The following is a 26,813-nucleotide window of genomic DNA, read 5'->3' as shown; positions in this document are numbered from 1 at the left end:
TTCCTTTAAAGCTATTTAATGTTTTGGGGTTTTTTTAGGAGTTCCTTATTACGCACATTTTCATTTCATATCGAGATATTCAGAGCAGCACAGTACTTTCAAAACCTAGCTCTTCAGCCTCTTGCTGCACAAGCTGTCAAGCCCTCAGGGACAGGCTGCCTCTGGATTGTGGTGAATTTTTTAGAGGGGAACATCTCCCTTCTTTGCCATGCCTGTGATACAATTTTAGCAGCTTTATGCTGCTCTAAAGGTAAATTATTTTAGACCTTTTCTATACTGCAAAGCTGTCAGTCTCTTAAAAAAAAATATAGCCAGCTTCCTTCCGTGTTTGCTTCCCCTCCCTCTCCTGATTACCCACAGCCATTTAACCACCCCACCATGACCCCCCCCAGACACTGATGTCCTCAGCTGAGGACCTGAAGCCTACCACTCAAACAAGAACCACCTTAACATTTTTCTCAGAGCAAATCCAATACAATGCAAGAGAAAAGCAGGTGCTTTCTCGCTGTTCCTAAGTGAGAAAAACATCAGTTCCCTCAGTACACAGCTGAGACAAAGCTTCTTTTACACATACTAAAAAGTTTTCTACCCATTCGATTTTCAAAGTCTGTAAATTTTGTTGCTAAAGAAGGAACAGGCATGCATTTTAGTCACATATGAACCCAACGCCAGCATGAACACTCTTGCACCTAACAGCAGAATTAATATTTCAATGTTTCCACGAAATACCAAATGTTGTAACCTCTGGTTTACTAATTCAAATGCAATATACAATCGATAGTTTGCTCCTGCCACTGCAATAATTTACAGTGGAAGATTTATTTTAAAAATACTCATCAGATAAGTTTGGTTTTCTTGGAGACAGGGGAAGAAAGGCTGCCTACAGATTTTTAGAGGATAAATAATTCAATGCATGAATGCCAAGGGCAGTACTGCACACATCCATATGGCAGGGACAATGCAGACAGTAATATATGCTTCACATCACCACCCTGACAGTGCCTTCAACCCTGACCTAGAAAAAAACATCACTTTCTTCTGGCTACAACAGCTAATTCACTCTCCGTCATTGCTACCCCACAACACTAAGGACTACTGCACGCTTTTTGTTTACTTTGGGGTAGCATCTCCCAATTCCTCAGCCTTCGCAGATTGCAATTTCGCCTCTGTTCACAGCAGCTACACTGCAACGAGTAGAACAACTTACTCTCATGATGAACTTAAGAAAATGAAAATTAACCAGACGAGACACAGGTTTCAGAAGTCCTCTTTAGGAGCTCACGCCTCCTCACTACCAAAACTGAAAGGGGCAGGAAAACTCAGGACGGTTTCTCATACGTGAGGTCTGGCAGGATGCCAGCGGTACCCCGAAAAGAGCAGGCACAGAGGGAGAGGGGAGGCTGTTCCCACCGATGGCCAGCACCCGTCGTCCACCCGAGCTACTCCACGGGGTGCTGCTGAGCTACGGGGCTCCCGCACCGCGCTCGACGGACGCCGGACCACGTAGATCGTGCCAAAGGCTGCGACAACGCAGAAGAGGGAAGGGGCTGCTCGCCGGGGAAGCCTCCCCTCCTCTCCTCCACGACCCTCATGGCCAGCAAGCCTGCAGTTGCACTGGTTTCATGCTGCCAAAATTAGCTGTACAGACACCACCCTATTTTGGTGGCGACTGGATAGTCTCTCTACATCCTACAGTTTGGGGAAAACATTAAAGAACCAAGAGGAAGAATTCTGGAGCCCAAAATACCTGATATAATTAACTGCACCTTCTGACAGGATTATTTCCTTTCCCGACCCCAATTACTCCTTCAGTTTATTAAAAGAGAACTCATATACGCAGAAATGTTAACACCTTAAAGAGTCACATAAACAGAAAAAAGTCTGAGGGCACCATTATAAACAGAGTTAATGGAACTCAGTGATTGGAAATGGATCTTGAAAGCTGTCAGATCAAAGCAAGATCTTTCTCGTGTAAGGACTGCATTACCCTTGGAGCCACAGAGCTAATACCATCTATAAAAATATTTTGCTCAAATAAGTTAAGAACAGCAGTGTTTCATCTGTCAAAAGGTGCGAGGCTTTTATGGGATTAGCCATTCCACATACAGCATAAAAATTAGAACAGATTTTTAAAAGCCCTCTGCTCAGCTGACAGAGACTACACAGACCAACGTGTGTGCCTGCTTTCTTCACACACGCTACACGCTGAACAGATTTTTCACTGCTATTAGCATTTAAGCTTCTTTTTATTTTTTTTTATACACTTGTAAAGGATTACAAATTGGCATCACCTATAACTAGCCACAGATGAAGCTAGCACCACCACCCAGACTCACACAAATTAAGGTTTTTAAATACCCAACAGTTGCATGAGAAAATACACCAGAAAACACTAGTTCTCAGATGGGAACGCTTGAGAATTCCAGGTATGGTCGAATACACTCAAAACCAGCCCCCAGACCACAGGCACTGACAGCTTCCTACCCCCCGTCGCAGCAGGATACGAAAGACAGCATTTTGCCCCAGCATGCTCTATTAAGGCTCTAGCTGCACAAACCCATACCATTCAGGATGCTTGTGATTTCAAATAATTGACTACACAAGCTTTCCTTCAACATTTATGCGAGTATTTTTTTATGACCGTGCATCAGTGGCATACAAATTACATAACACTTGGCTGAGAATCCCAGCGCTCTGCACCCTCAGAAAAAGCAGCTCTGTGCCGCTAATCTCTCTTGCAGCAAAAAGAAAATATTTAAAAGCTGCATACAAATCATTCCTGTAAAGTGTCATGCAGACTGTTTTAAATTAGATGGGGTAAAAATATATGCAAGTTTATCACGAAACACTAAAATCTTTGCTATGGAGACACCAGTTTCTCTCCACGGCCTTTTACAACTGAAATATATACAATTCTCACTCGCGATGGAGACAGCAGAGAAGCCACCTTTACTAGAGCCTCATCAAGGAAATACGATTAGAAAAACAACACCATGTAAATATTTCCAAGTATTATTTGCTTTGCTGTACTGAAAAGCAGTAGTACCTGTCACTGCTTGCTATGTACCTACCACCATTAAATCTTAATACCAAGGAAGAATTTCAATCCATAAGGCAGACTGTCAAGCCTGAAATTCAGGTACTCCGCACAGAGGGAGGAAGAGGGGCTAACCTCGTAAGAAAGCCGTCACTGGGTAATTTTACAAAATGTAATTAACCAGCTCCAGTCCTGGGCATTTCCTTCCCTCGGAGAAGGATTTCTTCACCAAGTAATTAGACCATCCCAGTTAAGACTCAAGTCACCACAGAACATATTTTCCCCAAAACAAAGCCACATGCATGCTTATAGAAGATTCAAGCACTATTTCAAAAAACACACTGCCATTTCCTCACAGTAACTTAAAGCTCTTCCTAGTTTTTGCCTTCGTCACTGCATGGTTCTAAAGCTAACTGAAACCAATACGCCACTGTGGGAGCCCCCAAAATCCTGGTTTTGTTCCCGTACTTGAGACACTTCACTATTACAGAGTATTGCCTTCTTTTAATGTCTAGAAAAGCAGGAGGTAAAAAAAATCTTAGTACTTCAAACACATGTCCAAAAGCCACAACATAAAGACAAAGAGTACAGATTAAACGCTGTAAAGATATACTTGTCAGGAACCTTCCTTTGAAGTATCTGCAGGAAACACTGTCATCATGCAGCCATGTTACAATTACACAGTTAAAATAATCACCACCAGTTGTAAGTAGTCCATCTGGTTTACTGAAAAGGGAACACTGCTGGTACAGTATTGATTAACACGACTAGTCTTCACTGACCCCAGAGAAATACATTTGTCTGCTCTACTGAACAGCAGAAGAACGCTGCACGACACTGCGATACACTTCGTTATGTTTAGCAGCACTTTTGGGGAGTTAGTCAATTAAAACATAAGTAGAAAATAAGATAATCTTAAGAGGTTGTCCACCACACACGAATGAAGAAATGAAGCCCAGCGCTTTGCTGGAGAGTTTCTTGGTTTTGGGGTTTTTTTGCATTTTCTTCCCCCATCCAAAACCAACAGTCATATTGGACAATCTGTATGAAGAAGTCTGAGAAAACGCTATTACAACATCATGAAAACAAAAAGCAGCACATGAAAAAAATCAATTCACCCCAAGCCACGTTTTTTACGAAATGGAGATATAGACAAGAGTTCAGTTTTAAAAGCAGAAGCAGAACTGAACAGTAAAACCAATTGTGAAACACTAAACGTAACATTTCCAGTTTCCAGCCTGTCAAAGCAGCTAACACTTATATGACCAGGACTCCTATAATCACTATTTAGAACAGAAACAAGCGAAAAAATTAGTTGGGAACTGATCAAGTTGGAGGGCAGAAACTGAAGGGCTCCTATGCGCTCCAAACTCCAATGTGTTGCTCGCTGTATGGGCAACTCAGCCTGCTGTGAATTTCGCAAACCAAACCCTTACCGCTTACTCAGACAAGTCTGGAGGTGATGCAAGCCCCAGCTAGCCTAACAATACAGGTTCACAGCAAACTCCACTGAAGCCCAGACCGCCCTTTTCCAGGGAGGACACAGACAAGATGTGCCCCGGCAAGTTTTATACCTTCCTGCGCTACCTCCTTTAGGACTGACAAGTTCTCCTAGAACCAAAGAGACCTGGAGCATCTCTGCATAAAAGAAAAGCTGAGCTCCACAAGCCCCAGACACGCCTAAGCAAGAGCAGACGCCAGGACGGACACGGTAGCACAGACAAGGCTCTGCTTTGGGGACAGAGGCACAAAGGCTGCGAGGGTAACTGTGCTTTAGGAGCAGCTCGACCATGCACCCACGCAGGCAAAGACCACCCCTCAGAGAGAGATCTTTCCACCGCCGGAGCGCTTCCCACGGAAAGAAAACAGGTCACGCAGCTTCAGGGCAACGTTTTGCAGGCATAACAAAACGAGGTGCCTAAGAGTTTCCCTGCCGAGACAGAGAAGTCAATGTAGGTCTCGCTCCACGTTGCATTTTAAACCCTTCTACCGCATGCCACCACAACCATTTAAAAGTACTCCAATACACACCTTTAATCTGCCAGTAAATCCATTTTGTAAAAACACCAACTTTTTAAGTTAATCAAGCCAAATGTTTAGTTCCTGGTAGAGCACATACAAAAGAATGTACCGATGCCACTTGAAAACACGAGAGAGTTAATCTCCTTTTCCCTCTCCATGACTCCACAGAGTGTTTTCTTCCCCCAGAAAAAGGAAATAATTGGAGTGATTATATAAAAACGTTCCATTTTCTGCACAAACCAGAAAAAAAGGAAAAATACATTTAACTCCAAGTTCCTTAAATTTAGACAAATTTCAGCGTTTCAGTAAAGCACACAGCCACTACAAAGCATTACATTCACAAGATGTTTTCAGCTAAATATCTTTGCCTACACAGGGGGAAAAAAAAAAAAAAAAATGTTCTATACCCAATTTCAGAAGCCATCTCAGGAGGGAATTTTGCTTCAAGAGCTGCCTGGAATGTGTTCTTTGCCTATAGGGCCATGTCCCCAGTGGTAAGAGAGTACTTTGTGTACAAAACCAGGAGGGGGGAGGAACCCTTTCCTGCAACTGGATATCAAAACAGATCTCCAAGCTTAAGAGTAGAAGCCAATCCGTACACACACCGACTCTTGTGCCTCAATGAAGAGGCCGATTTTCAACCCGCACGCACACCCCCCTCGCAGGACAGCTGCTCCCTCTGGGAAAGGGCAGAGGGCATCAAGGGCTCAGCTCATCCCGGCTCCTTTCGAGGCAAGGGGTGGGGGAAGAGCGGCGATTTGCCTTTCTAAACATGCAATCAATCTACCGGACTGGGGGAGGTTAATTCTGGACTGCAGAAGTGCAGCTGTTTTGGGTTGGGATTCTTTTTTTTTTTTTTCCTTCCCTTCCTCTTCACCCCCCCCCTCCTTTGCTAAGGGGCAAAGGTGTCGAGCAGCCCCTCCACGGCACACAAAGGCTTCTCCGAGGAGAAAAATACCAACCAATTTAAAGATTAAACTAGAAAATAAATAAATAAGAGCGGATCAGCCAGGCTGGCTGGCAGCAGCTCGGTTTAGCTCCATCCTCTGCGCACACACACGCAGGGCTAACGCCTACCCGGGGATGATGAAATGGGAAACGGAAATTACCATTTCAGACAACTTTTGGTATTGTTCCTCCCAGCGCAGCGCTCACCCCAAAATGCGTGCTCCCCTCCCGCCTCCCCCGCCGCATCTCTGCACGATGCCGTGTGCCCCCCCCCCCCCAAAAAAAACCCAGAACCGGGGGGGGGGGGGGGGGCGAGCCACTCCGCGGCCTCGACCCAGACCCCCGCGTTCCTCCCACTCCGCAGTGCACCCCACAAGCCCCCGCACCCCTAAATATTCACCAGCCCCGAGCTCTCTCTGCAGCTTCCCCCCCCCCCCCCCAAACCCTCCTCACCTCAGCCAGCCCCCTCCACCCCCTGCCCCCCACCACCTCTCCCCTTCCAGCGACCCCACACACACACGGTTCTCCCCTCTCCCCCCCCCCCCCAAAAAAAAAACCCGTACATCCTCTTCTCAACCCCGGTAAGTCGCTTTCTCCCCTCAACCCGACCCCGTACTGCCCTCTCCCCCCGCACACCCCCCCTCCACTCCCGGTACCCCCTCTCTCAGCCCCTCTACCCTCACGCACCCCCCCGCCCCTTACCGGCGCTCCGGGCTCAGCGGGCCGAAGGCAGCCTCGCGGGGGAGCGAGGCCTGCGGCTCCGCCGCATAGAGGAGGCGGCGGGGGGGAGAGGGAGGGAGGAAGGGGAAGGGGGGGAAGGGGCTGCTGCTGGTGGCGGTGGTCGCGGCGGAGGGGGGGGCGGCGGAGCGGGACTAGCGGAGGGGGCGCGGGCAGTGGCGGCGGCGCCTCCCGGCCGCGCGCTCCATGGCCCCGCCGCGCTCGGCCTCGGCCTTCGGCTCGCAGCGCTACCGCCCGCCCGCCCGATCGATCGGCCACCGCTGAGACGTTGCCGTTCATTGGCCCGCCGCGTCGGCTCGCCCCATTGGTTGGAACGAGGGGTACGCGCCGCCGTGACGTCAGCGCGCCGCCGCCGGTAAGGGGAGAGGCGGCGGGGGGGTGTTGCGGAGACGCATTTTCCCCTCCCTCGCCGCGCGCGAGGGCTGACGGGAGCGGGGAGGCGGGGCCGAGAGGGGAGGCGGTCGCCATTGGCCGGCGTATCCCGGCGGCGCGGCGGTTTATTGGCGGGTTCTCCAGAGGTCGTGAGCGTGGCGGCGTTTCCGGGGTGGGGCCTGCGCCTGTAGCACCGGGCACCGGGGCGGAGCGGCCCCGGTCCCCGCGGCCCCCGGAGGTACGTGTGGGGCGCGTTGAGGGACGGAGCGGTTGTGCTCACCCGCTGCGGGGGCTGCCCCGTCTTTGAGCCAGACACAGCGAACAAGGACCCCCCACCCCCCCGGTTCTCCGTGATGGCGGAGGGAGTGGGGGGGCGTTCGGCGCCCCGGGTGTTGGTGGGGTGAGGCGCTGAGGGGCGAAACGCCACCTTGGTGGGTGCTGGGTGGGCGTTTGTTCCCGCTGCCGGGGCGGCGGCGGGGGGGTCACACGCTATTGCACTTCTTCCTCCCGAGACACCGGGCATTCATTCGCCATTTTCATTCCACCTTCGCCTGCTGCGACCGCGCTCGGAAGAGATGCCGCGCTGCAAACCGCTTTGTGTTTTGGGGCTGAACTCCTTCCCGAGGTTCTCATTAAACGTTCTGGGTGCTAAAGGTTTGTTTTTGCTTTCAGGAGAGGCCGTGTTAATGAGGAACTCCTCTTGGAAGTTATTTATGTAAGGCGTTGTTCCTGCGCAGCTGCCGCAGCAGATGAAGAAGGAGGGATCACGCAGGTGAAGTTCTAGACTGGTGTACCCCCCCAAATGCCCTGGTTGGAGCTGGGGGTGCCGGGGGCCAGCTGTGGTGCAGGGACTAGCTCAGCTTTCCTGCCATCCCTAGGGAAAGGCTGCCAAGCGTGGCTTCTCCACCAGGCCCCAGTGATCTCCCCGGCACATCAAAACGGGCCATGCTCCCTCTTGGCCCTGGGAGGGCTCACTTGCTCCCGACCGGGCTGTGTTGGTTGTGCCTGGGTTTTGGTTTGGTGGGTTTTTTTCCTATGATCCATTCAAGTGCTGATTGCATAATACGAGAGGCTTTTGTGCTGGTTTTATTTACAGGGTCTCTTCTAAACAGCCAAACCCTTGCCTCTCTGAACAAGGATGGTCGTTCTTGCTGGATGAGCCTCCCGCCTTTGTCCTGCTGGGCTTGCGGAAGCGGCAGAAGTAAGTGCGGGTGTGCTTGAGTGTGCTGCCCAGGCAAGCAGCCCCGTGAGGCTCGGTTCCTGTATTCAAGACAGTGCTGCTGGTGCCTGTCCTCCTCCCTGGGTGCCTCGAGCCCTGGCAAGGCTGCAGGATCTCCTCCTGACAGTCGCTGTGTTACATTTGTGCTCTCCAGCACCAAGGTAACTCCAAAAGTGCTGGTCCATCCTGTTACTCGAACACAGCTCCCCATGCCTGAGCTCAGTACAACCCTTCTGCAGAATAGGAATGCTTGTTGCGTGTCTATTTCATACCACACATCTAGTGCCAGAGCCCCTTCGTGTCATCAAGGTAGAACAAAACCTGTGGGATCCCCTGGGGAAGAATCTTGTTTACAGAGCAGATCTTCGCAGCAAGTACAAAGTGGGGACGCGTGCGCAGCTCCCTGCCCAGACCGGGTGGCCGAGGTGCCCTGGTGTGGGTGGCAGCTGCCTGCACAGCTGCGTCACTGCAGTTTGTTTTGGTTGCTGAGGATGGGGAACCCTTGAGCCAGCAGCTCTACTGGTGACCTCATCAGTAATTGTTCTGGTTTTTTTAACACACCACCCCCTCTTCCAGGAGTGCGGCCCGTAACTGTGATTGCTTTTTTGGCATTTGCAGTTCCACTTCAAGTCGCACATTTGGCAGCCTTAAGGATTGTTCTCATGTGCTGAGGATGCCAGTAGTCCCCCAGGAAGAAAAATCTCTTTGCTGGGCTCAGTAATGATGAAGGAGCGGCTCAGGAGCACGTGTCCAACTTCACTGTTAAATAACAGCATGAGAGAGATTTATTCTGAGCCTGTTAAGCTGGTCCTGTGTTCTACTTAGGCTTAGTCTTTTTATCTCTACCCATCTTTCTCCTTCATAAGACCTACTAAACCAGTCAAAAGAAAGGTTGTTGGTGGGGTTTTTTGTCCTCCCTTCCATTAAGCTTCTTGTCATACTTCACTGAAAACAGTGCAGATATGTGTTTGCCCCTCTGGTGCCTCTGAGTGAGTAGATGAGAGGGGGAAATATGTTTTTTCATTTCCTAAATATAGTTGGCTGTACCTGCTTCCTTGTCAGCCTTGAATGTCATCCAGGTCACGGATCCAGTGCTGGAGAGGAAGTTAATTCCTTTCTGTGTCATCCTGACCTTTTTCCTATTTGAACACAATAGCGTGGACTATCAACCTATTTCAGGGAGGGACATTAAAAGCACTTGGTGAAAGAAAGCTAACAGTGGGGGTGGGGGGAGATGATTTCAGCTGGGGGTTGTTTTGCTGTTTTTCTGGGTGAGACTTCTGTGATGAGGATGTTTAACCTGCTTGGTTTTGTTACCCTGGGATGGCTTTTGCTCCTCACAACTTAATTGCAATACTTAAGAGGAAAAGAAAACAATAAACTATCATTAATTGTTGAGTACCTTTATCCTTCACTAAAGGCTGTGAGCTCTCAAATCCTAAAATAAAACAAATATTCTGGTGCTGAGGAGGAAAGAGAACATTGCATGAGGGCAGAGAAATTAGGCCACTTGGGGAATGTGCTTTCAGGCCTATTTCTGTCTGTCACAGCAAACTAAAAGGACACTGACTTTGGGGAAAAGAGCTCTGTGACCCTTTGGTCCTTGCTCTGTTACTCTTTCTGTCTAACTCTGGAGCTGGCATCTGTGTCAGCCGCTCACCTGCTTTTGCAACCTATGGGGGAACCATATTCATCCCACTACTTCAGCTGAGCTGCCTTGCAGCTCTATAGCAACTGTCTCGTGATGGAAGGAACCATTATGTCAACCATAAGGTCAAAAATACCTGGTCTGTGTTAATGTGGGTGCAGTTCTCTGCTGATTCAGCTCCTATCAGGATGTAAAGATGGGAATCTATTTTTAATAGAATAGACAATGTGTGATTTATGACTACTACAGTCACACATCAGGGTAAATCCTCTGCCACCAGTCAAGTGCCAACATCAGAGGCCAGGAGAATGAAACTTTAGAAGAACTTTGATTAGAAGACCTTTACTTTAAGCCTGGCTCATGTTTTAATTAATGTCATCTATTAACATTTTGAAAAGAGATGGTTTTGGCAAACAAGGCAGCCATTTAGAAAGGCAGCCATTTGGAAAGCCAGCAAGGAGTACAGCTGATGCTCTTGGTACTGCAGCAGCAATCTCCCTAACTCTGCACACAATCTTGTTTTTCTTAAATAAAACTACTTTCAAGCCATCCTTGGTTTTGGTTTTTATTGTTGTTGTTGTTGTTAAAGGACAACTCCAACTTAAAACAAGCCCTTCAGCCTGTGATACCATTAAGAAATAAAAAACTGGGCTTTCACGTGCCTTACAATGAGGTGGTTGCTCACAGCTCTATGAGATGCGATTAAATAATAATGCTAAACTAATGCAACACCTCACTTGTACCAAAATCAGCATTCTTCTGAGGGTTTAACTCAATGCAGCCCACTGTGTAATCAGCTGACTCCCAGCAAAGCACCAGGACTGCACACTGGGGCCCAGGACAGGCAGAGCCGGCAAACCAGGAGCTGATTTAGCTCCTGTGCTACACCATGCCCTTGGCCTGCACAGGCAGCAGTATTTTTTGACCCCTGAAAGCTTTGAGCTGCTCTTGTGGATAGTAAGTTTATTTACATAGTTCCCTGCAGGACCTTATGCCTATGTGAATAGTAAGTCCACAGAGCTTTAGGCCTCTTGCATCCCTAAGAGAAGGATGCTTTCCGATGGTAGTGGTCCCCTGCTGCTGGGTAAATGCCTCGTATTGATGTTCTAGGCGTGAACTCATGACCGTCCTGTTCTAATTACTGTTTTTATGATTCCTAATGACAGGCTTTAGGTTCCTAGTCTGCTTACGGATTTCAGGGGTGTGGAGTGACAGTTGCTCGCCCGGAGCTTACTGACCTCCCCCAGTCTGCAGGGTTTGGAGATGACTTCAGCCACCTCCCCTACGCAGATGGATTCCTGGGCTTCTCCTGAGCTCTGCACGCTTCAGCAGCTCTCCAGGGAGCGTACTCCTGTGGAGCAATCTGCTCATTCATGGCCTTTGAGTCACAAACAAGCTATTTCCTTCTTCCCGCTCTACCCCTGCAAGCTAAGCTGAGAGGTACCCATGTCACTCTGTCACAGCATTGCTCCTTCTTGCCTGCATTTACTTTGCTTTTCTAGCGATTCGTAAGCTGTGACTAGCAGACGGTTCAGCCGCTGCTGCTGTATGGCTGATTCCCTGTGATCCCCTGCCTATAGCCATCTGTCACCTACCTATCTTAAACTCCCCGGTCTTTAGAGGTGACTCAAAGATAAAAGTTTGTACCCTGGTACTGTGTCCCAGTTATGCTTTAAGCCCATCAGCTGCCTCACTGTGGGGCTGGGGTGCCCTCCTTGCCGCCGGGGAGGACCCGTTTAAGTGCCATGCTGCCCTCTGCACAGGAGCAGGTTGGGAAGTGGGTCTGGTAATGGCAGCAGGAAGCACTGGAACTTGCAGTGATCCCAAGCTGTTCCTGGAGGAATAGGTGTGATGGTTTTGGACTGGCTCATATAAAAAGGCTATCTGCTGAACAGATCTTTCCCTGGTGAGGAGTTTCACTGTGCTTGAGGGACAGATGTGTGGTCTTTTAAGCATGTCCTTTGTTCCTGAGCCTAAGGCTTTCCTCGATACTTGGCCTTGCTATGCTGAAGGGGAGCATCTATCCCTTGACCTTGACTTGTCATCTGCAAAGAAGTCATCTGAAAAAAAAAAAAATCTGGTACGTGACAGAGATGCACACTGCTGAAGGGTGCTGGAATGCTCTGGGGCCTCCTAGCCAGCGCCAAGCTGTGCATTTTTGTCCTGCCACAGAGAAGTCGTGGCTTACACTGCTGGGTGGCTAACAGAGCAATTTTTCAACTTTTAAATAGAAGTCTGAATTTACCTTCTAGCAGCTTCAGCTCTACATTTAATCCTTTGATTCATTATTGATGTGAAGTCTGTTGGTGGCGCGGTGGCCACCTGACTCCAGGTATCCATTCACTCAGTTTGCAGAGTGCCGTGTTGAAATGAGTCTGAGCAAAGCTGGGGGGGGGACTGGTGGCACCCTGCAAGGAGCTTCCTGAGACTCAGGGGGCAAAAGCAAGGGTGGCAAGCCTGTCTTACAGGGAGCATGAAAACAGGAGATGCGAGTTCTCAGACACAGCAGAGCTGAGGGCTGTGTTGGCTGTGGAAACTGATTTCTCTTGTCCTGAAAAATACAAGATGGGGCTGCTAATGCTGCTTTCCTGTTCCTAACCTGCTCAGGAGATAAACCAGGGATTTCGGACTCCAATCCAGCACCTTTCCCCAGTAGTAAATACACGTGGCATTACTGAGTGATGTCATGGCTGGAGCACATCCCAGCGAGGCCAAGCCTGGATCAGGTTATATCTGTCTTCTCAGAATATTGGCTTACTCCCAAAGGAGCATATTGCCAGTCCAAGGGCAGTGACTGAGGCCACCTTTCCCAAGGTCATCTCTCGCACACACAGAGAGGACAGCACTCGCTTCCGCGTACGCAGCGCAGCCTGAGCCACCCACGCAAAAGTCGCAGTGCAGCCATGGCGGTTGCTGGCTGCACGTAGGGCAAAACCTCTTGACTCTCCTTTCTGGCGTCACTTCATGTTGGCACCAGCGAGGCAAGGACCCCCAGCCCTCCTTCCTGGTGCTTCATCATCCGGTTGCCTTTGAGGCACAGCGTGAAAGGAGGAATAGGAATCACGTCAACTCCAGCTATATGGTGCATCTGTAAATAACTAGTCCTCATAGTTCAGTACAGTTTTGTCACATTGAGGCTTACATCTTCTGGCTGGGAGCATCGCAGCGAGAGCCCAGCTGCCCTACAGACCTGAAATGCTGCTTGTTTCAGTCAGTGAGCCCACCCAGACTCAGCTGGGTAGTCTTCTGTGCTGGAGTTTGGACCCACTCAGCTTTCATTGCCCTCCATCGTTAAATGGGTGCAAGTTTGTCTTCACTGAAGCTGGAGCGAAGCTGTAAGGCAGGCATAATGAAACCCATTTGGCTCTCAGGTCAGCCTGGCAGAAGTCGGTAAAGTCCTGTCTAAGCAAACTGCACCGCTTCACTTCTAATCAGGCTGTAATTCTGTTTAAATGATGCAACTCTTTAAAAATAGATCAGGCCTAATCAGAAAATGGATGGAAGCATGGTCTGACGTGCCTTGAGTGAAGCAGAGGTAGGGATGTGCATGGTTCTGGTACCCTGCAGTGGTTGGGGGCACTGGGGGGCCCCACAGCCCCCTGGTTCCTGGCACACTTTGCCGTGGTTCCTGTATCCCGTGGGAGCCTCCCCCATCAGTCAGCATTCCAGTTTCCTCCTCCAAATACAGCTGGAGTGTAAATAACCCCCCGCCATGGATCCCTCTGCAGGGTGGGTGAAGACGTGACATTCGGCTCTGTGGCAGCCACCCGGCCAAGCAGGATGTCATCCATGGGCTGGCACGGAACAGAGGGCTTGCGCTCTGTGCTGAGCTGGAGCTTTTTCTGCTGTCCTTCCCCAGCCTAGTCACTTAGGGCCACCACATCTCTGCAGCACCCATCTCACCTCTAACTTTGTGTGTGTCTGTGTCAGAACTGGGCTCCTTGCAGCCTCGAAAGGGCCAGCCTTGGGTTTCACAGCCTCCCGTCTTGGCCAGGACAAGGGACAGAGATTCTTCCCCAGGCACAGCGGGTGCAGATGACCCTCTCTTTACAGACAGTGAGCATGCCAGGAGAAGAGCCCACATGGCCAGCATGGAGTGGAGGTGGGTAGCAATGTGGGCTACACAGCATCCCCCTGGGCAGCTCGGCCTGGCCGGCCATGCCGGGTGGGATCTGTGGGGTAGAGGAGCTGCTGGTGTCTCCGCAGCCGGCTGTCACATCCCAACTGCAACACTGCAAGCTATGACCAGCCAATATGGATTAATTGCAACCAGTTTAATTTTGTGTCTGTAAATTAAGCTGTTTGACGATTAAGCCAGTGATACAAAGAGACTTCCAGGAGTGAGGGGGACATTAACATGCTAATAGACCTTGCTGGTAGAAGGTTTACTTAGACACATCCCAGGGGGCAGATGACAATTAACATCCTAAGAGACTCTTCTAGAAAGAGGATGCTAATTCAGACCTGCTGGGAAGGGAGATAATTATTTATTATTATTTTATGTAGCCCTGCAACCTCCCATTCAAGAATGCCCAAGATACTTTAGGACAGGTAAGTTAGGAGAACTAACAACAGCAATGATACCTAAAAGTTGTCCTGGAGCCACCTGAGGGGAGAAACACGGACAGGAGGGAGGGAGAAAAAGCTGCAGAAACCATCCTGGTTAGCAAGACAGGAGAGGAGAAAGAAACATGATTTCTTGAAGGCACATTAAAGGAAGCAGGCAGGAGACATCAGAGCTGCAGGCCTGGTGAGCAGAATATTCATTTCGGTAGAGCAAGAAGGGTGTAACTGTGGCAGGAGGGAGGTGATGTTTGCTCTGAAATGCCTTCCCGCCCCAAAGAAATACCCAGCAGAGGACATGGAGCCCTCCCACTCTGCTGTGCACGACTAGTGCAAAATGGGAAGAGATTACACAAGATTTAGGATCAGGGACTTAAAATACAATGACCTTTGTGATATCTGTACATAGGGAACTTAACACTACTCATAACCTTGACACACTCTGGTGTAATGCTTGAGGCGGGGTTTCCACCACTGTTAGAACCGCGCACGTGCACCAAGAGAACAATTTTAAATGCTAACTATCAGTCGGCTGTAGCTTGGCTACTGTGAGTTGTCAAACACATTGTAACAGCTTTTCCACAGAAGACAGATCACAGGAGCCAGCTAACCTGCCTGACAGAGCAAACCTATAAATGTATGTGTATTTGCTCACTCATTTTATTTCTGAGCATACTTGTTAATCCATCAAGCTCAGCTGCAGGTACTAAATGCTGTTTTCTGCCAGAGCTAATTCATACCTTGAGCTATCAGAAGGGGAGTCTTCCTCAGCAACAGCTGCAAAGGGAGGGAGCTGGTCTCTTTGCTCTCCGTCGAATCTAAGATTGCAGAGTTTGTTTCTCTCTTCTTTTCCCAGACATTACAATTATGTGGGACATGACGTTAAGAATGATAAACATCCCGGAGCAGGGCTAGTTGTGTACTCACACCACCAGACTCTTGCACCGCCTGCTTCCCTAGTGCCAGGTCTCCCTGCCAGCCATGCCTCCGCAGCGATGGCGGGTGGCCGCAGCCTCTCTCCTGTGCCTGCCGGAACCTGCTTGCTCCTCCCAGGCGTTTCTTCTCCTCCTGCCTAAATCTGTTTGGGGGACCTGCCCATGGCTGGGTAGGAGGAACTGCCTGCACTGTGGGATCTGGACAAGGCCCAGTTGTGGAAGCCCGTCTGGGTTGTGGGAACCGTCTGTCTGCTCCAGGGGCCTTGGCCAAGCAGACCTTCGCCTGGGGCTGGTCTGCAGAGGGCTGCCTGCCTTGGGGGGCCGGCCGGGCTGGGCTGTGGGGGGGCCTGGCCAAGGCCAGGCCGCAGGATCCCGGCCGGGCTGGGCTGGGCTGGGCCCTGGCCAAGGCAGAGCCGAGGGACGTGCGTGCCGGAGGCCGGGCCGCGGGGATCTTGGCTGGGCGGGCCCTGAGCCTGCCGGAGGCCGGGCTGCGGGGCCCCTGGCTGGGCCGGGGCTTGGCCGAGGCCGGCGGCGGGGCCGGGCCGGGCCGGGCCTCGCCTCAGGAAAGGGGCCGGCGGGCGCCGAGCAGCGGGATTCCCCGTTGCCGCGGTAACGGCGCGGGCCGGCCCGGCAGCCCCCGCGCGGCTGCAGCCAGGGGCGGGGCCAACGGCCGCCCTCGGCCCCGCCCCGCCCCGCCGCCGACGGTTGCGGCCGCCATCTTGAGGCATGGCAGCCCCGGCGCTGTCGGCCCCTTTCCAAGATGGCCGCTCGCTCTTCACCGAGCACTTCCGTCCCCGCTGAGGCCTCCGGCTCCCGGCGCGGCGGCGAGCGTAGCGGCCCGCTGGCGCGGTTCTCTCCTCGGCGGTCCCTCGCAGCTCGTTAGCTGCCGCCACCGCCCTTCGGAGCGGGACGGCCGGCGGGTCATGGCGCTGCTGCGGCTGCTGCTGCTCCGGGGCCGCTGCGGCTGCTGGCGGCGGCCTGCCCCGCCGTCCGACCCGGCCTGGGCCCGCGCTTGCCCGCGGCCCGGCGGCGGTCCCCTCGGCGCGGGACGCGGCCTGCAGGTAACGGGGCGGCGGCGGCGGGGCCCGCGGAGCGGGGTGGGCCGGCCCCGGGGCGGAGCCTCGTCTCCCCCGTGCTCGGCCGGGAGTGCAGCGCCGAGCACCGGGAGGGGGCGGCGAGGGGGGCCGGCAGCGTCACCCGGGGAGAGGCCGGCCCGGCGGGGCGCCCGGTCCCCCACGCAGCACCGGAGAAGGCGAAGGGAGGGGAGCTGGGTCAGCCCTCAGGGCTTCGTGTTTAAATGGGCTCTTGCTTCGAGAGAGGGCTTTCCTCAGAAGACCTCTCGGGTTAAAGCATCTCAAAGGTCCATCGTTTCAGTGCTGTGTAACGGGAACTTGGGCGAAGGAGAACACTTAGGCTGTCATAAGCAAGAAAATGTTGTTTAAAGTTTTTTTTCCTAACTTTATTCGTGCTGGCTCTTTGTATGTCTTGTGACAGAAGCGCCCGCCGCATTGGTGTGCGCCACAGATGTGATTTTCCCCATTTTGCAGTGCTGCTGATATTGCAGGGCTCCCCAACACAATCCTTAATGCAGAAGGCGAGGTTCTTGTTTCAGCTAGGTCTCCAGCGTGATTTAAGACTGTTCTGTGGTTTCTTCAGTGCAGTGAAGAAGCATTGGCAGTCCAAGTAGGCGATGGAGGAAGAACAATTGTGGGACTGCTTTGTGAATCATGCCAGGTTTTTCTGTGGTCAATTTAAACTAGTCTAAGCTGTTCTGTTCTAGAAAGTATCGATCCCAAGAGGTTACCCTCTCCAGCCAGCACAAGCAGTTGTGTTGCTGCCCAGCAAACCCGGGAAAAAGGGTGAGGGATTTCGGCCTAGTCAGTGTCCCTGTCTGGTTTGCTGCACAAAAGTTGCAGTACTGGGGTGGTGAGATGGGGAATCGCACATCGGAGAAGGGGCAAGACTTGTGTTCAGTGAGAGGATTAGTAAATGTTAGTTCAAATGTGGTGAAGTTGCCTTTAAACATGAATGTCAGCTGCAGGATTACGAGGAAATAGCTGTGTTGGCCTTACTGCTGTGCAGCAGGGTTACAAAGTAGTAATCCTTAAGATTTCCTGTTGTGGGAGGGTATCTTTACATTTTAAGAACTGACTTCCAACATATCTTTAGAATGAAGAACAGAGGTACAGAGAGGAAAAAGATAAAATGTTCAAGTGTTTTGAGTATATGTTTCTATTTATACACGTGCTTTCTTTAAACTGGGTTATAAACATCTTCAAAGTCATATGGCAAGTCCACAGCACAACCAGGAATAATATTCAGGTCTCCCAGCTGCTGGTCCTGCAACTTACCCACAATTTTTCTTCATGTTTAGAAATCTTAGTCTCACAGCATACAGGAAGGTTAAGCAGTCACAGTACTCTTCCAATAGCTGTCTTTTTTTTTTTTCTTTATCTTCTTCCTCAGAGCCTTCTGTCGCAAACACTTTCACCTCCACATCAAAGTCTCAGTGGAGTCCTGGTGAAACAACACATAATTCGAGATCCAGTCAGGCTTTGGAATCTCTTAGGTGAGTCCTGAAGAGCCAGTGTACAGGCAGAGGAGGGGAAGAGGTCTTATTTAGTAAGAGTATTGACTTTTCCTTACCTTCACTGCCTACGTTCCTGAAACGGAAATAAAGCTGTTCTATTTTTGGCTTTGGGAGCTGCATGTGTTTTGCAGGGGTTCTAGGCTTTTGTTTGGTGACAGGGATGAACAATGGCACCTTTCCACAAGGAGCTCAGTGTGATTAAGTAAGCACTTGAGTCATTAGCCCTAAAAGCTAATTTAAAAACTGCAGACTTCAGAGTAGAGAATCTTTCTCTGCCTCATTAGCAAAGCCTAAGACAAAAATGTCATTCACCTTTGTCAGAAGTCACATCCTATGACCTTGCTGAAAGCGTTGCATTGGAACAAGTTAAAAGTGTATGTTAGAAAATGTTATCTGAATGCTTAGAGCAAAAGCACAGAAACGTAAAACAAAGGCAATTGTTCTTCTTGCTACCCTCTTCAAGTTGGGAAGATGAGTTTGCTGATGCCTTTGAGATTTGAACAAAACTGGTCACGGCTATTCTGGCCTGTGTGGGTCTGGTGAGCTTGGACTGCTTTACCTTTGAGAGGTGTTTGGGGTTTTTTTAAGTTAAAATAAAAATACATGCATAATCTTTCAAATGGCAGTGAATCCTGTAGTAGAACTAGCAGGGGACAAGCAATGCAGTTTCTGGACTTACTCTTCTTTCTGGAGCCTTCACGAAAGACCATAGGAAATGGAAGCTGCTGTCCTCGAGGCAGTTTTCCTTCTGAATTTTTTGCATTTTCGTGGTGAAGAAGTCTTTGCTTATTGTTTTGTAGCAGCAGCTGTGAGTCTTACTGTTTGTAGCCTTACTTTCTTGGCTTTTACTAGAGTATTGTAACAGCATTTAGTGAGAAACCTGCATTTAACTCCAGCACATGCATTTCTTTCCATAAGCATTTACAGTTCCTTGTGTGAGGCTGTTCTCAACTGACCATGCCAGTGTTAACTATGGCCTTATGCCTCAGGAAATGTGTGCATGTTTCAAGACTGAAGAATTTTCTCCAAATTATTTTCTTTGCCACATTAACATGATCTCTGAACCAAGCCATATTTTGATTGGATTGTCAAAAAATATATATAATAGAAGGAAACTGAAGGAGTCTGTCCTTCCCATTACTCCCTCTGGTGAGGCTGTGCTGTTTCCTTTGCACACGAAGCAAGCTGTGCGCTTGGGTGGATGTGGAGCTTAGCTTTTTTTGCATTTGGAGCTCACATATATTTCTGCCATCCTCAGTACACCTCTCTCACTGTCTCCTGAGGTCTTCTGGTAGTAACTACTTCATTCTGCTTGCCTGCAGGTAGCACTTACTGGTTTACTACTTCAGGCTCTCAGAGGAATAACCAGAAGAATGGAGGATTCAAAAAGAAATCTCCACAGGAGGATGAGGGTATGTATGTGCCAAAAAGATATTTAATGAAACAAACTGTATGTGTGTGAGGGGTAAGGGTAGACAGCATGGAAGATCCACCTTAATGCTTCTGTCTCCGGGTATTGTAAACCTGTACCTGTAACTTATCACCTCTACAAGCCTATGGTAAAGAACAAGTTTGAAGGGGTATATTTGGGCTTAGATGATGAAATACTAAGATTTAAGACAGATGATGAAACTGATTCTCTTTCTGTGCCGCTTTGCATCCTATGCAAATAACTTCACTGATGTTTGTCTTAGTTTGGCTGCTTTACAAAGGGGAACAGTAGTATTAACTGAGTTTTGGTTTGGAGGTTTTGTTATAGAGCATTTTGACTTTATAAACTTGTATTAACTAAATTTCTTGAAGCTGAGTTCTGGTTTTTTTCTTATATTTCATTTACCTTCCCTGTAGATGTGTCTCTACTTCCAGTGATGCACAGAGCTCAAAGTTAAAAATAGATTCCTTAAAGAGTTCTTAGCTGTGTAACTAATGGCACTTGCTCAGAATTTTTCTTCTTTTTTTTTTTTTTTAAATCAGTCTTCCTAGATATTGTTTTTTGTATTCTTACACTGCCTAAGCCCCAGGCATCCTGTGATACAGGACTTTTTGAAAATTAGTTTTATCTCGCTAAATGTGTTCTGGAACCTAGGGATCTATGTGGTGTGCCGGATTATGTTGAGAAGAAGAGGAGTGCCCTGTCTGTACCTTAAGGTTAAGAGGGTGAGGAATTTAATGACACTTATGTGGGGTGGGGGTGCAGGGGAGTAACTTTAGTGCACTAGACAAAAACCTTGTGTAACTTCTGACAGACAGTGCTCTCCTCCTTGTAGGAGGCACTGTTATCTTCTACCAGTAGGGTTTCATCAAACATTTTTCAAATAGGAGCAGATTTGTGGGTGTGCCTTCAAGTCTTGGTATTGTTGTCAACTTTCTGCTATTTGTAGATTGACAACAGCTGCATTCCATTTAAAAAGTGTAATTTGACTCTTCCACTTCTGTAAAGAAAATTCTTTGCTTGTTTGTGAGTACATGCCTCCCAAGAACTGAAGTGCGTGCAGAGATTTTCTAGGCTGTGGGTAAGGCATGTTTTCAGACTCTGTGGTGTAGATTTTTAGCTGTGAAGTCCCACAGCTGATGGCATGTCCTGTACCCACTGGCCTGGTGGGGCGGTTTAAGAAAGGTGTCAGAAGTGGCCCAGGTGAAGGTCTCATTCTTCTGTCTTGTCAGTAATGCTTACAGAAGCATAACAGACCTGAGCATTTTCTTCATGACATTAGTTGATGCTTGCAGAGGCTGGTGGTGTCTTGAGTGAGTTTGTGGATGTCCACTGTGCTGCTTGTTTCCTGGACCTTTGACTGGGGGAATAAACCTGTAGATGGAAGGCTCCAGATCTTTGTACTGTGAGTTGGAAGGCACTTAGCATCATGCTTAAGTCACACAGGTTGTAATATAATTTTATAAATTATATGATAAACTTTTACCTAGGTATCATCAAATAACGTAATAGCTTGGCTTTTCCTTTGTTGTGCTTAAACATAATGGTCAAATCCTCTTGGACTAACTAACTTTTGAAGTTAAAGCAGTCAGCTGCTGCTGACTTTTAGCCTGACTCGTGTCATTGCAGTCTCTTTAAGGTGAGAGCAGTGGCTTTGCCTGTTTGATCCATTTAACTGGGTTGAAGTCTTCAATGGGATGTGAGTGCAGGTATTGTGGAGTCCTTGTTAAGGAAGTCAGAGCTTAGAGGTTGGGACCCTTAGTGTTTGCAAGACCACACAGGGTGACTGTAAGCATAGCGCCTTGAAGTATTGTAGCTGTTAAAATTAGTAAACAGTAACATGCCATGTTCGGTGGCCTCTTTTCTCCTGTGATTAATGGATAGCTTGACTTTGGGAGGTGGAATGCTAGCCCATGTCTCCAGGGGAATACTTGTCTCTGCAGTAATTATTAAAAAGAACTCTTCAAACTGTCACTGCAGCCCTTGCAAGATTTTAATCGGAGAGTTCAGATTTGGGGTTAATGGCAAATCATTGCTTCATGGAGGCTTTTTGAGACTAAAAAGCTGGAAGTATTCCCACAGCTGTTGCTTGCAAGTGTCACATCCAGTTACTGGTTCTCATTTACTGAATATTGTGGGGTAGTTTATGGTGCAGTATGAATGTTGTACTGTAAAGATAGTCACACTTTACATAAGCTTAGAAATAGATTGATTTTTGTCCTTAATTGAATGCAGAGTAGAGGAAAGCTTTGCGTTGCCTTCTAGCTTTCTAGAAATGGTATTTTTTTCCTGAAATTATTCAGCTGTAGGTTAAAGGTCCTAGACAAGTCTAATTCCTAGAAACTGGAGAAGTTCTTTGTGTCAAGGTATCTAATGGCTAGCTTTTACCCTGTGGTGATCTTGTGATTGTATCCTTAGTTATGTGTGCTTTAGAACATATTATATGCATCCTCACTTTTCTGTATTAAATTTCAAAGTCCTTTAGCAATAGTTGACTCTGACATCTCTCAGGAATTTGCATAGCGATAGATGGACTTTCTTTCTGTTGGTACTCACTTTTCCAGAGTAGTTTCTTTTCTCTATAGAATCTTTTTATTTAGAACTTGCTCAGCTTTTCAGGATATTGCCCAGACTGAGGCCTCTATCGTACTGTATTTTAATTTTCTTTAATAAGACTATAGTGGATGTCATCCTGCAGCTCGGTGATGAATTGCTTTGTTCTAATAAAGCTGGATCTAGCAGATAACATGGAAGTGAGGAGATGGCATCGAAGAACAAAGTAGATGGGCTGGTCGCAGTGTCTGAGCTTGTCACTGTCTTTTGAAATTATGACCTTATCTGAAAAGCTGCATTGTTTCTATTTAGGAGCAAGCCTTTCCTGTTAAATGTGGAGCAGAGCTAGGAAACGAGTGAAAAATGATGCTGCGTATCTGAAGGACAGAGTACTTTTTTTAGCATCTGACTGGGTCATATGTTTGTCCCTTGGTTTTGTTGCAGTGTGTGTAGGGTCTAATTGGCGGCTAGTGATAAATGCTAGTGTCAGAACATTTGTTATGAATTTGCAAATAAATCGAATCTGGGCTGCAGCAGGCAGATGCACTAGCAGTCCAGTGGTGCAGAATTAATTTATTTCTGGGTGTAGAATAGTGTTTATGTATGCCATGTTGCTGTTGATGTTAAATTGTATATCAAGAACAAGTGCTAAATTATATATTGAGAACGTCCACATAAAGCTGGAAAGAGGAGGAGATATTTGTTGTCATCTTAACAACTCAAACGCTAGCTAGCAGTTGACATTGAACTGTGCTGTGGCAGTCCTTTGCAGACCACAGAATTTTAAATTTGCCTATGCAGTGCAAAAAATGTTGTGAGTCTGAAAAAAAGGTATGGTGGCAAATACTTGAAGTAAACCATTCTTTTTTCTCATGTCATCACTTCAGTATGTCACTAGTACAGTAAAGGTGGGGGAAAGCACATCTAGCATGGGAATTTCTCTTTGATACAGATCCTTAATGTGGACAAGTTATCAAGCCTTTTTAAACATGAGGTTAGTTGTATAGCATGGGAGAAAATTTTGTTAAGCAATGAGATTGATTTGCAGTTATTTATATGCATAGGTAGGCTGCATATTGTGTCTCCTGTGCTAGATCAGATTTACTTCAAATGCAGATATTTTCTTAGGTAGTAGAAATGTTGTTGGTCTTGTGATACAGCATGCCAGCAGATCAAGAGCTCACCAGGAAGCAATTACCTCTTATAATACTGTGCTATGTGATTTACCAATGACACTATGACTCCTAATATTTTCCGATGGATATGTTAGCAACAGCCTGAGGCCTAGGCAGTGTAGAAGCGTGTTACATAGAAGTGGGTTATAGTCATTAATGAGTCTGGTTTTTAGCAACAAGGGTCCAGTGGCTTTATTTGGCCTATATCCATATTAGGCCAGGCAAGTGAGATAGTCTGTCACTTTAGAATAGGATGACATTTGGTGGGATCGTAAAGGGGCTAGTGGACTATGACCACCTGAAGTCTCCCGGACCAGGATTAGACTGCCTTAAAACAGGAAATGCTGATCAGAGCTCTTCAAAATATGTCTGAGATTGCTGTCTGTCTTTGTACGCAATCAATAACTTCTGGAAGCGAGGGGCTTGCTTTGGCTTACTGATGCTTCAATTCCTCCTCTTGCTGAAGCAACAATTAATGTGAAAGAGGTGACCCTCCAGCATCTTCTCTGTGTACACAGTGCCTCACTGCATGGCTTTTGGGAAATTGGGGAACAGCTGAATATAGCTGCAGCGATGTGATGCAAGCAGATTTTTTGCTAGCAGGATGCAAAATTTGCCTCCTTCCAGGCAACTGTTAGGTTTACATCTGAATGCTTGCGCTTTCATAACCAGGCTTTTGACCTGGTGCTATTTCATGTGTACAGCTGAGGCCCTGTGGTCTGACAGTCTAGAAGCCAGAAAGGTCTGGGAAAGTAATGCAATCCAAAAAACTGACTCACTCGCATAACCTTAGGTAAGTCACACAACCTCCTTTGTGAGCCAAGCCAGAAAACTGCCCGTGCAGTGCATGTTAGGTGCTGCTTCTGAGTCTAGTCCTTTAGGATAAACGAAACATGCAACAAAAAAATGCCCGAAAGGTACTGTTGTGTTAATCTGTCATTTAATCGGCCCTTCTTTGGGTCAGAAAGCTCCACAATTACATGCTCATATCTTTTTTTTTTTTTTTTTTTTTTTCCTTCTCTAATATCTTTTTTTCTAAAGAGGATGAGAAACGCAGGAAAAGGGAAAATCAGATGCATCTTGAACGCTTACGGGCACTCCTCATCATAACTTTCATAGTGCTGATGTTTCGATTCACGGTCAGCGAGAACAGAGAAGGGACCAACATTTCCTGGAACTACTTTGTGAATGAGATGCTGGCAAAGGGGGAGGTCCAGAGAATCGAAGTGGTGCCAGAGAGTGATATTGTGGAAATTTATCTGCACCCAGGAGGAACTCCTCATGGACAAGTTGTGAGTGACTTTCTACAATTGGGATGAATGACCTTAGATTATACTGTTGAAAAGAATTGAATTAATGAATATATATGTTGGGTAAAACTCTAGCTGGTAAACTTGCTCTTTGTTAACTTTTCCCTTTCTTGTATTTGAAATTCAGGGGACTTTGTTACTCATATCAACCTGGAAACTAAGATTTTTAGTTGTAAAAATTGTAAAAATAATTAATAATGGCTTGGAAGAAGGTCTTACGTATATCTAAAAAGCTGGGAAAATTCAATAGTTTTTTCTGCTGGCTCAGTCTATATGTGAGAAGGTGTCTAGAAGATCGTAAACTCTTATTACTAGATCTTGTTTCAAAATTTTTCTCCTGTTTGGATTTTAAAGTGTTTTGTCAAACTCCATCAGGCTTCCTTCCTAAATCTTCCAAAATGGAAACAAAGCAAAGTTTGATCACATGCTTACTTCAAGGAGTTGCCACTAAGAATCATTACAAACTGGCTTGAGAGATTAAAATACTGTTGTTGGATACATCCCATTTTGTTTGGTGACTTACGATACATTTGCAAACTGCTGCATGAAATTAATTTCTGACAAAGATACAGAAACAAGATCCAAGAAGTCCAAGTGAAGCACAATACACCTTCTTCCCAGTGATGTAGTTTTCCATATATAGAACAAAATTTTCTTTGAGCCTAAGGTGTCAGTATAACTGGGTTCATAAGTTATAGGCTCAGCTTCCCCACAGAGTTGTTGCACCTCCTTGTTTCTAGAGAGCTGAGACTTAATTCTTGACTTTTATGCTTTCATAAGGTGCTGAAAAGACTGGAGGTGTTCCTAAGTTCATTTGGAGCCCTAGTGTCAGTTACCTGCTCATGAGTTCATTGATGCAGTATCAAAGGGTGTAACATAAGGCTAACTTCTATCTGACCTGTCCGCATTGTGCACTTCTGTTCATTGCTGTATCCTTATACTACAATACTTACATGCTGCTTTTGATTGCATGTCCCCAGAACGTTACCCTGTTATACACAATGCGGGTGGCAAACATTGACAAATTTGAAGAGAAGCTGAGAGCTGCGGAGGATGAGCTGAATATTGATGAGAGAGAGAGAATCCCTGTTTCCTACAAACATCCTGGCTTTTATGGAAAGTATGATATCAATTTGTGCTTACTGTTGATCTTATATTGGTGGCAACATCCCTCACTTGGAGAGGAAAGTCACTTTCAACTAAATGTTATTATATAAATATTGAACAAAAAAGTGGTCTCAGTTTTGGAGCACTTACCCTATCTTTCAGAAATAGGAATGGTGTAGAAGTACCTTAATGTTTTCAAAAGCGAGGGTCCCAAGAAGGTCTCTGGAACTGCAGCATGCAGCAGACCAAAATGTTTCGGGTCAGTGTCAGCAAGTCTGAGAAAAGTCTGTGTTCTTGCACAGCTGAGCATTTTTTGTCCTTACAGTCAGTTATTCAAGTGCAGAGTGTGATAGAAATCCTGACTCAACAAGTGATGTTACACCCTGGTCTGTGGAGAATGCTGGTGGTGCAGTAAGCCTTCCCTCGTTAAAATGCTTTGAGGAAGGCCTGTGGTGGTGGTTCAGTCTGTAAAAATAAACACCTAGTTTTGGCCTGCATCTCCAGCAGCTGTAGATCAGAGGACGGCCTGGACTGGTGCTCACTCCAGCTGTGAGCCACATACTGAGTAGAGCAGCTTTGATGCTGACATACAAAATCTCAATGAGAGGAGTATTTCTGTTAAACTTACAGCCCTCTTCTGTTACCTGAAACCAAGATCCTTTGCTTAAAAAAAAAAAATGCTCAAAGCTTTTAATTCTGAAATAAGTTATAATGAGTGAGAAGGGGGAAGATCTGTCAAAAGACCATAGAGCGTTGGCTAGGCTTTATTCTGTGCTTTCATATGATGCACTAGTGTTTTGTGGTCATTTGCTGCTGAGGTGGCTTATTTGCCCTTCTGTTAAGACCAGTAGCTTGTTTTTGCAAAACAGGATTTATGGAGTCCAGAGTACAAAACAGACCTGTGAAGCTCGCTCACTGGGCTATTGAACAAGTCCAGCTCCATCACTGATGGCTGTTACACTGCTGTAGAAAGATGCTTTCCATAAGTGTGGGGAAAGACTCAGTGTTTGGAGAGCTCTTGACTAATTGCTTATTCTAAAGTACTAACAGAGAGATGTAGTGTGGAAGTCCGGTGTGCTAAGTAAAGAAATCCCAATTCCTGACAACAGATAGCATCATGCTGCTACGGTTATCTGCCAAGATGGCCTGGTCACCTACTTGTAC

The 26,813-nt window shown here is 47.5% G+C and overlaps 2 protein-coding genes across 6 annotated transcripts in view; one reads left to right on the top strand and one right to left on the bottom strand.

Annotated features, from left to right (window-relative positions):
• The window catches only part of ANKRD11 (ankyrin repeat domain 11), a 159,994-nt gene extending 153,010 nt beyond the window's left edge, over positions 1–6,984 (bottom strand). For 2 of the 3 annotated variants that reach the window (XM_030023867.2, XM_030023868.2), the window contains exon 1: positions 6,710–6,984. The gene's annotated coding sequence lies outside the window, so the exon portion shown is untranslated. Of the gene's footprint in view, positions 1–5,466; positions 5,486–6,709 lie in introns of those variants that run through there. The other variant, XM_041125631.1, reaches the window with a different exon arrangement.
• A 253-nt stretch (positions 6,985–7,237) lies between these two features.
• SPG7 (SPG7 matrix AAA peptidase subunit, paraplegin) overlaps positions 7,238–26,813 on the top strand; it is a 43,188-nt gene continuing 23,612 nt past the window's right edge. The window contains exons 1-7 of one of the 3 annotated variants that reach the window (XM_030023890.2): positions 7,238–7,355; positions 7,790–7,889; positions 8,214–8,318; positions 17,949–18,051; positions 19,395–19,484; positions 24,274–24,524; positions 25,523–25,662. In XM_030023890.2, the coding sequence (XP_029879750.1) occupies positions 24,306–24,524; positions 25,523–25,662 (359 nt within the window). In that variant the 5' untranslated portion in view covers positions 7,238–7,355; positions 7,790–7,889; positions 8,214–8,318; ... (1 more) ...; positions 19,395–19,484; positions 24,274–24,305. Of the gene's footprint in view, positions 7,356–7,498; positions 7,518–7,789; positions 7,890–8,213; positions 8,319–16,181; positions 16,544–17,948; positions 18,052–19,394; positions 19,485–24,273; positions 24,525–25,522; positions 25,663–26,813 lie in introns of those variants that run through there. The other 2 variants (XM_030023891.2, XM_030023889.2) reach the window with 2 other exon arrangements.

This window comes from Aquila chrysaetos, chromosome 9 (genome assembly GCF_900496995.4).
Source record: "Aquila chrysaetos chrysaetos chromosome 9, bAquChr1.4, whole genome shotgun sequence".
Lineage (NCBI taxonomy): Eukaryota > Metazoa > Chordata > Aves > Accipitriformes > Accipitridae > Aquila > Aquila chrysaetos.
Note: the sequence above shows the minus strand (reverse complement) of the source record. Positions and strands in the feature narration are given on the sequence as shown.